Raw genomic sequence first — 12,035 nt, 5'->3', positions numbered from 1 at the left:
ATATTCATGTTTATAGACCATAAAGTGCAATAAAAAATAAAATAAAGAAAACATCATCAGATTTCTTTTTTTTTGCTCTGAAAATAAATATGCATCATACCGTTTCATCGTCTGCTTGACCTTGATTATCCTTCACCTCAATATAAACAGCATCTTTGTCATACACAATTCCACCCACACCAGCCATAGGAGCATAAATTAGCCTTTCTTTCTCATTTAAAGAACGTTTTTTATGCTTTTCAGGCAATGCACAAGGATCAGGTAAAAAGTGAATAGTTTTAATTATGAAATCTCCACAACCTAAGAAGAAAATATACAATTTATACCATCGCTTAATAAACACTAATTCCTTATTTTATAAATAAGGCATTAATAACAATTGAAAATCTTGTTGTATTTCATTAAACAAAAAATATGTTTGCATCTCCAGAAGCAAGTAAATTAATTATTCTAAACAACACTGGAAGTTTAAGTTGAAAACAAAATTTGGATATACTTTATGTTATTATTATTGTTGGTGTGATATCATTACATACGGTACAGATTTTGAAAACCACTACATTTTGAAATTTATTTATTTCTCTGCATTTTCAGTATAGAATCAATATATTTTTTTTTTATGTTTATCTCAAATAGCTTTCTCCCTAAATTTCTTGTCTCAAATTACAAATCAAAGCTTCAGTTACAAGTTTAAAACTCACAATGCAACATTTTCTTTTTTGGCAATATATGCTCAGGTTGAGAAACATTCCTTGCATATGAATATCAAGTAGGTAATGAAACAAGTCATGAATTTTGGGAAATTCACAAGAAGTCCGTGATTCTCACAGAACATAACTAAAAAGCATCAAATTTTCTTTTCATGGGAACTATTTCAATCAGCTTGGGAAATTCAAGACAAGTGGAGACACAGGAAGATATTTCATTATAATCTAAGCACTAATTCATTATAAACTAAGCACTAATTAGTAGTTGCAATGTTGAAGATGCAAATGAAGGACTCCTCAGGAAAATTAATATTATTTCAAATGAAAAAAAAAAATTAAATTCTTAAACAGAAATCCTCTAATGAAAAATAAATGAAATTGTGACCTTTTTTTACATTACATCTACTTTTTTTAAATAAAAATAGATTAGGAAAAAGAAAACTTCGGAAAATTTACCTCCCCCTCTCCCAAAAAAAGTAAAATATCAGATATACATTGTAGGATTCAAAAGTTCCCGGACTGAGTCTATAAGGTAAAAATTTTTTGCAGTGGTGCGACTATGAGAGTGTTTTTGTGTTACTATGTTCTCCCCCTTTCTAAAAGTGGTTTGTCCCAAATCATGCGGTCGAAAGCTTGTGGCAACAGCTTTTTGTGTAGGGAGGTGCATTTAGTAATCGGCGATAGAAAGAAATAGCATCAGTTGAGCAGAGAATCAATATAAAATTTTTTGTTCTTTGAAATGTTGAAGCATGTGTATGGAAGCATGTGTACAGGCAGCAAACAATTTGCCAAATAGCAGAATCAGTTAGGATATCAGAGACACATGTCAGTGGATACTGACTAAGGATCTTAACATGCATAGGGTGTGTCAACACATCGTTCCTCGCATGTTAAATGTAGACCAAAAGGGAATTCGAATGGAAATGGCAGGAGACTTAATCTTGACTGTTGATAAAGATCTCTCCCTACTTGGCAGAATTACTGGAGACTAGAAATGGTGTTTTTTGTACAACCCTCAAACCAAGAGGGCATCGGTTACATGGAAATCACCACTCTCCATGGAAGCAGAAATTCTGCCAAGATCGCACTAAAGGAAAGGTCACGCTACAGGTATTCTTTGATATCCAGGGCATTGTGCATCTGAAATTTATCCCTGAAGGATGCACAATGAACAAAGAACTTTACGTCAAAGTCCTGCGTCATTTGCGTGAGTCAATCGAGAAGAAGAGTTCAAAAATTTGGGCTGAGCAGTCATGGGTGCTGTTGCATGACAACGCTCCTGCTCACCAATACCTACTCATCAACGACTTTCTTGCGAAAATGAAAACAACTGTTTTGCATCATCCTCCTTACTCACCTGATCTCGCACCCTGCAATTTCTTCTGTTGGAAAATATAGCTTATTTTTAAACCTTTTACTGCATCATCTCTCCTCCTTGAAATGTTTATTTAGTTTAGTCCTTATTTTAATGTAATATAGTAGTTACTTCTACTTCTTTTTCTTGCTGCCACTGTTTGCATTGAGAACGGACTGTTTCAACCTAATTGAGATGCAAAAACGAAACATGATGTTACGTCATCTGAAAAGCCGATTCGTGCCGATAGCTGATTGGTTGCCGTGAGATGACGTCATTCCTACTTCTGCTATAAGTATCTCGCATCGCTCTGGCTCAACCCTTTTTAGTTCCTGCTTTCCCAGTATTTGAGTGAGCGGTTTCCAGCCCCTTCAGAAGAATGGATGCAGTCCGGTGATTAAAGTGCATTGGTTTTGTTTTGCGAGATGATGGTTCCAGAATAAAGTTCTTCGGCTACCATGTGAGTGACTGCCGTGGGCGGCATCCATGTTTCTTCAATGAAGGCGGAATTAAAAATACGTGAGCGGCGACGATTCCTTGTGCAAACGGAGTTAGGCCGGTTTTAAGTGTTTTCAAGAACTTCATTTAAATTTTCAGGTGTTTTTCTTGACCATTGATTATGGACTTATTGAATGGGTAGCCAGCTTTATTTTTAGGCCGCATAGTCACTGTTTAGGACATTTTTTGTTTGTATAGAATGCCAGTGTTTTGGAGTACAGGTAAAAATATTTGATGAATGATGATTATATTATATTTTTCCTAAGACTCTGATATTATTGACATTTATTTTTGTGTGCTTTTATTCTTTATTATATTGTTAATAAATTAGTTAAGTTCAAAATCTTTTATTGTCTTCAATGTCTGCACAACATATCTCAGGGAGCTTTCATTGCTACTACTGCTAAATGTTTAATTTCTTTAAACTTTAAACTTTGTTTTAGCATCATCTTCTTATTTTCTGAACTGGCAAGACGCTTGCAGGATCGTCAATTTCAATCTTCAGATGAAGTTAAATGTGCATCGCAGGCTGAATTAAAGGATATGGCCAAATTCCAGACATGCTTTGATGAACTTTACAGGTGCTGGCAAAAGTGTATTGTTGCACAAGGGTCTTATTTCGAAGGAGGATATGTTTCTGCAGTTTAATTCATAATATTTTTTACGTTATAGACTCAGTCTGGGAACTTTTGAATCCTACCTCGTATTTTGTGGTAATAAATGTAGCTATTTCAAATGCATTGTGACACAAGTTTTAATCCAAGAGTTTTTAACCAAACATTTGAGCATTAAAAGGTGTCAAATGACATACTCTAATTATACGCGAGTAATAATTGCTCCAGTAATATCTTTGCTTGACATTTAAACAGTTACAATTTCACAACTAACATGAAAGGAACACAATCACCTGCAACATCTGTCACGTCACGCCATAGGAGGAACCGTTTTCAGTTGGCCCGACAACATGTACACTGGACGTCTGATCAATGTAGGGCGGTTCTCTTTACGGATGAGTCCAGGTTTAGTCTAGAAAGCGATAGTATGCGTTATTTGATATGGAGAGAACCTAGAACCCATTATCATCCATCAAACATCCGTGAAAGAGATGCATACGGAAGGGGCAGTGTCTGTGTTTGGCGTGGCATCTCTTTGGGTGGATGCACAGACCTCCATGTCTTTCCAAGGGGAACTGTGAATGCTCAGATTTATAGAGATGACATCCTTGATGTTTATGTGCACCCATATGCCGGGCCAATAGGTGATGCTTTCCTGTTACAGGACGACAACGCAAGACCACACCGGGCTCGCATCGTAAATGATTATCTTCAACAGGAAACAATTATGCGCATGGAGTAGCCAGCTCGATCCCCGGACTTGAATCCTATCGAGCACGTTTGGGATGCTTTAGGGAGATGTCTAGCTGCTCTCAATCCGCCCCCTCAGACTATTGTCGCGCTTGCAACTGCTTTGCAAGAGCAATGGCTCTCACTTCCTATGGACCGCATAATTGAGAGCATCACACATCGCTGTATGTGCTGTATTGCTTCTAGAGGCGATCATATTCCATATTGAAGGTACTTTTCCTGTAGCAAACTGACACCTTCGATTTGCTCATCTTATACATGTGCTAATTTCTATATTACCATATTTGTCTGGTAATTTCTTTTTATGTTGTTTGATACCTTACTATGTGTTGTATATTGTGGGTAAGTTTCATTAAATTCTACATGTAAGTTTTTCAGTAATCATGATTTTTCCTTAATTTATGATAACCAGTGTATTTATAGGGAAATGTGTCTTGATAAGATAAATATTAACAAGAGGGAACTTCTTTTCAAGAAATTTTTAAGCAGGCTCTACTGCTGTAGTCCTCAACCTTTTTTGCCCCATGCGTCCCTTTCAGCATTACTAGATGATCAATGCTCCTCTGCCCACCAGTGGCCCAGAGGTAAAATCACTGAACACTGGTAATTCAGTCCAAGGTTCAAATCCAGCGAATAGGTTGGTTGCATGGGTGTTTCATTGTTTTCTTCATATGTGACATGGATATGAGCCAGCTTTCCTTAATCCTCCACGAAGACATGCCTCCCCTTTTGCAGATAGCCTCGAGGCTTTGCTGTAGTCACATAAACCAAACCAAACCATTCCCTCTCCCTCTGAAAAATAAAGTACAAAGTCCATAATCTAGACTCGTCGGGACTTTGGCGATTCCGGATTAGGGGCTTTTCTGGATTACAGATCATCGATTTAAAACTGGTAAAATGGCATGCAGAAATTATACAATTAAAAATATGAAACCGTAATTTATGAAATAAAGAGCAATTATGATTTAAAGGGTATCGAAATTTACAAAACAAAAAGCTTATTATTTATTTGGTTACTTTATTAAACATTTCTTTCAATGTAAGCTGTTTAAGTTGCTTTATTTTATGTGCTAATACTTTCTCTTTAATTCTATAAACAGACATAATTTTTTGTTCGGTTACAAAGTTCCGCTGTTCAAGTCCTGTAATTGCTGTGCCGCGAATACCGACTAACTTGTCAATCAAAATTTTTTCGTTTTCACTAACCTCTCTGACCTTGACTATCAGAAGCGGTACATCAAAACATGCTTTCGCTTTGTAGATCCTTTCGCAGCTCCAGAATTGGAAACTCTTTTTGACATAATCGAAAGTTCAAGCTTAATTTTTATAAAATTGCTCTAACAGTCTACAAAAAATAATAAGCCGGATCCAATTAGAAGATTAAGGAACAGCGCAATCTGCAACATTAACTGAAATGCCTTAGAATCAGTAAAGATAATTTTAGCCTAGCTTATACTGTCCGTTATACATTAAACGTGCATGTGTAAAGCATACAAAAAAAAAGTTTGTGACTTTGAGATCCGTATTATAGATCATTCCGGATAATGGACGTCCGGACTATGGACTTTGTACTGTATACATTTATTTAAATTTAGATTAATTTTAATGTGTTTATAGTGTTTATAACAGTATAGAAAATGATGGTAAATATCAAAACTTGAGTTATTTTTTATACAGTCAAAAGTCGTTAATTCGGACACCCATAATCCAGAATGATCTATAATCCGGACCTCAAAGCTAAAAACTTTCTGCGCATGCGCCGCATTGACACATGCGCATAGGCATTTATGCGTTCGCGTAAGACCTTTTACGACTGCGCGTATGCATGTGCGCAAGCGCAGAATACGTTTTCGCGTGTGCCTTTTATGTATAACGGACAGTATAAGACAAAATTATCTAATTATCTATTTCAGTTAATGTTGATGATTGCGTTGTTCCTTAATCTTTGAATTGTATCCGGCTTATTATTTTTTGCAGACTGTAAGAGCAATATTATGAAAGTAAACTTGAACTTTCGATTATGTCAAATAGAATTTCCAATGCTGGAACTTCCAAAGGATCTACAAAACGAAAGTATGTTTCGATGTCTGTCAAACAAAAAGTGGAATTGCTGCAAAAAATGGATAAAGATATGAAGAATGTGACAGACAGGTTAGTGAAAACAAAAAAATTTTGATTGACAAGTTAGTCGGTATTCTCGGCTCAACAATTAATGGGACTTGAACAGCGGAACTTTGAACTGAACAAGAAATTATGTCTGTTTATAGAATTAAAGAGAAAGTATTATCACATAAAACGAAGCAACTTAAACAACTTACATTGAAAGAAATGTTTAATAAAGTAAACAAATAAATATTAAGCTTTTTTTTTTTTTTTTTGTAAATTTTGATACCCTTTAGATCATAATTGTTCTTTATTTCATAAATTACGGTTTCATATTTTTAATTTTAGAATTTCTGCATGCCACCTTTAACTGATGGAGATTTAAACTGATGATCTATAATCCGGAAAAATCAATAATCCGGAATCGCCGAAGTCCCGACGAGTCCGGATTAACGACTTTTGACTGTATTCATAAACCAAAACTAAATATAGGGTGGCTATAATTAAAGTTCCACTTTGAAATGGTCATAAAAGGAAAACTACAGGACCAAATGTTATCAAACTTGGTAATTTTGAAAAGGAGGTCATGGGAATTTATTTTCCATGATAACAAAAAAAGTTTAAAATCTTACCATCAGGGAGAAATAGCACTGTATGCAATATTGTTAAATGAAATAAGACATAAAAACATTGGTTTAAAATGTGTTTAATCATTTCTGAAACATGTTACAAAGCTTGTTCAGTGTGGCGTCCACCATTTTCTCAAAGCAAGTTAAATTGTATTACTGCATTCTCAACAGCTGCTCTTAGCATATCTGAAGAAATGTTACGGACATGTCGTTGTATTGCATCTTTCAATTAGGCCAAATTGTTTAGATTATTTGCATAAATCATTTGATTCTTCCTTCCGTGCCAATTACAAGCCATTGTGGTTTTTCCTCACCCCACAAAAAGTTTCATTTTAGAAATGATTAAAAAGGTTTTAAACTGATATCTTCATTAAGGTCAAATTCAGGCTTCAAAAATCACAAATTAATGATCTTGTAGGGTTTATATTTATTTTAACTAACATTTATTTTAAGTTTAAACTATCTTTCCTGTCAAGCCTTACTTTCCCCTGGAACTGCCAATGCCAGAGTATGTAAATTTTAGTAGAATGCGCAAGGATTCAAATTATCAGCGGAAGTATTCTGATTTAAATAGAAAGGAAACGAGTTCGAGCGTGTGATATTCTTACTTCACGAGCGCGGAGGTAGTTGGCCAGAAATTGAAGAAACCCCCGTTTCGGCCTGTGTGCTTGCCTGGAAGTAGTGTTAATCGTTCAACGTGATCTTCAAGTTTGCTGAATTAGCAGCGGTATTGTAAAATGCGGTGAGGTTAGTTACTTTTAGAGAGCCTCATAGTTAGAGTCTTGTCTTTAGTTTCTTTTCAGGTTATTATTTTTATTTGACCGCCGAGTTGGCGCAGTTTGTGAGCATCAAGAGCACGCACTTGTAATTTATTACGTTGAATAAAAAGGGACTTAAACCCTTAACAAGACTCTGTCTTTTATACAGTTTTCACAGTCACCTCTTGGTTGCGTGCAAGTTGGAGGCACGCAATGCTACAATCTGTAAGAAAATGATTTCCAGAATGCACACACTTTTACGAGTGATTTGTGATCTCACATTTTCTAATCACTAATCTGTGGTTTTTACCCATGAATTTCTCTGTTACGCAGATGGTGCACTCGACTTTTATCACCTTTAAATGGTAATTTTGTTTAGGTCAATGTCTCTTAAGGGTATACAACATGTTAAACCAGTGTAACAAAAGGTTAAGTTAGATTTTGACCCTTACCTCATTTAACAGTATTGCATACAGCACCATTTCCCCCCTAGTGGTGAGTTTTTTAACTTCTTTTTTTTTTTTTTTTTTCTTCTGCGGGAAATAAATTTCCATTACCTCCTTTACACAATTACCACATTTGATAACATTTGGTCCAATAGTTTTCCTTTTATGACCATTTCAAAGTGCAACTTTAATTATAACCACCTAGTACTTAATAGAAAAATAAAAGGGTGACCGCAATCCTCCTCAAAACTATGTTTCTCTGGTTGAGAACCCCTGCTTAAATGCTATTATCTAACTTAAAATCAAAATTTTTATTAATTAGAAAGTGGATTCTTCTATAAGAAAGATAGCGCAATTTTTAACAATGTTCCATTTTCTCTATGCAAAAACTGCGATATTTAATTATAAGAACAAACTTATATTTGATAATAAAACATTGTAATTCAATTGTTTAAATTTTAATGAAAGATAAAATAAAAACTTTCAGTTACCTGGAATATGAAAAGGAGAGTTTTTTTTCAAAGCCCCGCCTCTGGCATAACCATATAAACAAACCTTGCGATTGGCAACTGGATTATTTACTAACAGCTCTGGATCAGTGATATCTTCCATTCTGTACAAGATAGTAATTTAATTTTAAAAAAGATATATTTTTTTTACTATATAACTAAGTATAAGTTAACTTTCTTATGTGTATTTCACCATAATTAAATGTCAAAATTATACCTTACCTATCAACTAAAACATACGGATGAGATTTTCTATATGAAGACAATTCAAATTTCATCACAGAAATAAAACGTCCTACATTATGCATTTCTTTTCTCAGGTATTCTCCATGTAGCATACCTGACAGATAGAACATCTTTTCAGCCTGTAATATAAATATAATTTATTTTGTGAAATAGCTTGGTTTCATGAAAATAAATAATTTCCAGAAGTTTAACAATCAAATAAAATTATCAAGGAGACATATCGTCATCTATCTTTCTTATTTATGTTAACAGCAATGATTATTGGTGCACCCTGAATATATGGCATTCAAACAGTTCTAAAGTTTTACTACAGTACAAAGTCCGAGATCCGGACATCCAATATTCGGAATGATCTAAAATCCGGACCTCCAAAGCTATCACCACCTTTTTTTTTAAATTTATTTATTAATTTTTATTTTATTTATTTAATTTTTGCATGTATATGCTTTACACATATGCATTTTACCCCCCCCCCTCCACACACACACACACACATGCATGTGGAGAGTCCCAATTCTTAATTTCACTTCAGTACTAAATAAAATACCTCGCTATTGAAGAATCAGTCATTTTAGATTTGTTTGATCAATAATTTGGCTCCGTAGCTGTGTATCTACTTGGCATATATCTCAAACTGAAACATTCTATATAGATACATCGTTAATTTTACAACTACAATATTTTATATCCTTGATGACAACCTGGCAAATCATTATTTATTATATTTTGCTTTCCTCACCACATGTTTATCAACACATGACAACTTGAGTAATGATTCATGTAGCAACGCCTAAACAATTTTTTTTTATATATATATTGGTAATTGAATAATAAAGAGTATGGTAATCTTTTATGTTGACAGGGAACATCTAACAAAAATTTCTTTCCATATGCTAAGAATAAATGTTGTTAATTATACTCATAGGCAAACCAAAAGATTACATTTAAGGCTATTTGAATTAAGAATAACTGATTTGTTATTCACATAAACCCAGAACCAGCGCCAGTGCTTGTATGGCCACATCGAAAGGCAGAATTTAAGGAAGGCAAAGGGAAGTGCTTGGTAGCAGAATTTAGGACCCGCAGAGACTACATCAGGTGGTAAGATTTCTAGCACCGGCCCCCAATAAGCCTTAAAGTAGATGTGGGAATTTATTTATTTAGGACTCAGATAAGCCTTAAGCATGTGTAAGGAATAGGCATAAGTATAATAAATAACTAAACTAATTACAAAATTCAGGCTTAATCATCTCAGTGCGTGACAGAAGCAAGATAAAATATAGCAGAACAACTTGCCTTTAGTCGCCAATCTCATAATAATAGCCAAATATGTATAGTGAATTATAGCTAAATTTTTATCATGATGGCCACGCATCTGAAGGTTTTTGGATATCGCAAATTTTCTAATTCATGGATTTTATAAAGAAATGTGGAGAAGTGGTAATAAATGAAGATGATATAAAAGAAGATTTTCATTGTGAAGATAATGCTCCTCAATCATCAATCAATTAATGGATGGCAAAATCTGTAGTATGGTTGGTTCTAGATTCAGAAAATACCGCTACCAATAAATAGTGAAGAGAGGTTACCAAAAGTGTAAATATTTTGACAAGTTAGTTGGAGTTCTGGACATGGCAATTACAGAATTTCAACAATGGAAGTTTGAACAAGAAATTATGTCTGTCCATAGAATTAAAGAGAAAGTATTAGCACAAAAAACGAAGCAACTGAACCCTCTGACTTAGTATTTTTTTTTTTATCAAAATAGGTTCAAAAATTATCAAGGATTTTTTTATTACATATTTCAAAACTACATATATTTTAGAGTTAAAATATACAAAAAATTTTTGTAAAAGAGATTTTTTTCCAATATAGAATTAGATCATAGAAAAAGGTTGTCAGAATACTGAAATTGAAAAAAAAAATGATACAAAAGGAAAATTTTGAAAATTAATATTGGTTAAATTATGATTTATTTTATAAAACACAAAGGTAAAACATATATGAATTCAAACAACAAAAATCAGCTATAGTAGAAAGATTTTTTTGAATGTGAAATGCCTCTAGAAAATCCAGTTAACGATCCTAATTCCTATCCATCTTTGCCTTCTGCCTTTAAAAAAATTATGTTTTAGTTCTGGTTTCACCAACAGATCGCACCACTAGCTTATTTTCTGTCCAGACTTTCTTATCTTATCTGATCATTGTATTCTATCTCGTTCATTTGCATTTTTGCAGCTGAGGATGGTGGTTCGGTAAAAATATCGAAACTACTCCTGTGAAAATTTGAATATATTACGCTGATTTTTGTTGTTTGACTTCTGAATTCGTATTTGTTCGGTGCGTTATTGTGTCTTAATTGCAAAACATATATACTAATGAAAATATATGCATAATGTAATATTTTTCATAACAATTTTGCACCACTGTCGAACGTTTTCAATAGAAACTGAATTTTCAGATTCATCACTATCTGCAGAGGAATCCGAGAAATTCTTATCAGTTTCGCTATAACTACCTTCAATATACTTGAAATCAGAGTCAAAACTACTATCAGTGTCAGAAATATAGGTTATATCACTCGCGAAACGCTTCCTGCCAGACATCTTTGAGCTCTGAAAAACGCGCACAAAATGCTACATTACGTATTCTTGTATATTTGGCAGAAATGTGGACAACTAACGCCATCTGTTAGCCCACATCTAAATAAACAATTAAACATCACAGAAAACCTGAAAGGAAACCTTGAACGGAGAAAGAGCAGGTTGCACAGTTAAACAGATGGCAAAAATTCATCCCTGCGGAAATTGCGGGTTGCACAAATTTTGTTACTTTTATGTTGCCCGTGGAAATCACAGGATGCGCAGCGAGAGGGTTAAACAACTTGAAAGAAATGTTTAATAAAGTAAACAAATGAATATTAAGCTTTTTTTTTCTTCTAAATTTTGATACCCTTTAGATCATAAATACTGCATTATTTCATAAATCACGATTTCACATTTTTAATTTTATTATTTCTACATGCCATTTTACTAGATTTAAACTGATAATATAAAAGAAGATTTTCATTGTGAAGATAATGCTTCTCGATCATCAATCAATTAATGGATGGCGAAATCTGAAGTATGGTTGGTTCTAGATTCAGAAAACACCGCTACCAATAAATAGTGAAGAGAGGTTACTGAAAGCATAAAAATTTCGATTGACAAGTTAGTTGGAGTTAGCTGTTTGTTAGTGATAAGTTAGTTGGATTTGGAATATCCGGAAAAATTCCAAATCCGGAAGCACGGAAGTCCAGATCTCGGACTTTGTACTGTATTTTATTCCAAAGCACTTAAATGACTCAGTAATGTATGAAAAAAAATAGTAAATGCAACAGACTTATTTAATATATTTTGGATGCATTAAACATTTATTAATC

General features: G+C 33.9%; 1 protein-coding gene across 1 annotated transcript in view; it reads right to left on the bottom strand.

Moving 5' to 3' along the window:
* LOC118200264 (ribosome biogenesis protein BMS1 homolog) overlaps positions 1-12,035 on the bottom strand; it is an 84,941-nt gene that overhangs the window by 55,183 nt on the left and 17,723 nt on the right. Inside the window, exons 6-8 of the mRNA XM_085812163.1 lie at positions 8,591-8,733; positions 8,351-8,472; positions 101-300 (exon numbers count right to left, since the gene is read on the bottom strand). Of these exons, the coding sequence (XP_085668289.1) occupies positions 101-300; positions 8,351-8,472; positions 8,591-8,733 (465 nt within the window). The remainder of the gene's footprint in view (positions 1-100; positions 301-8,350; positions 8,473-8,590; positions 8,734-12,035) is intronic.

This window comes from Stegodyphus dumicola, chromosome 2 (genome assembly GCF_044657685.1).
Source record: "Stegodyphus dumicola isolate Sdum_Otavi_A_Nest chromosome 2, ASM4465768v1".
Taxonomy (NCBI): domain Eukaryota; kingdom Metazoa; phylum Arthropoda; class Arachnida; order Araneae; family Eresidae; genus Stegodyphus; species Stegodyphus dumicola.
Note: the sequence above shows the minus strand (reverse complement) of the source record. Positions and strands in the feature narration are given on the sequence as shown.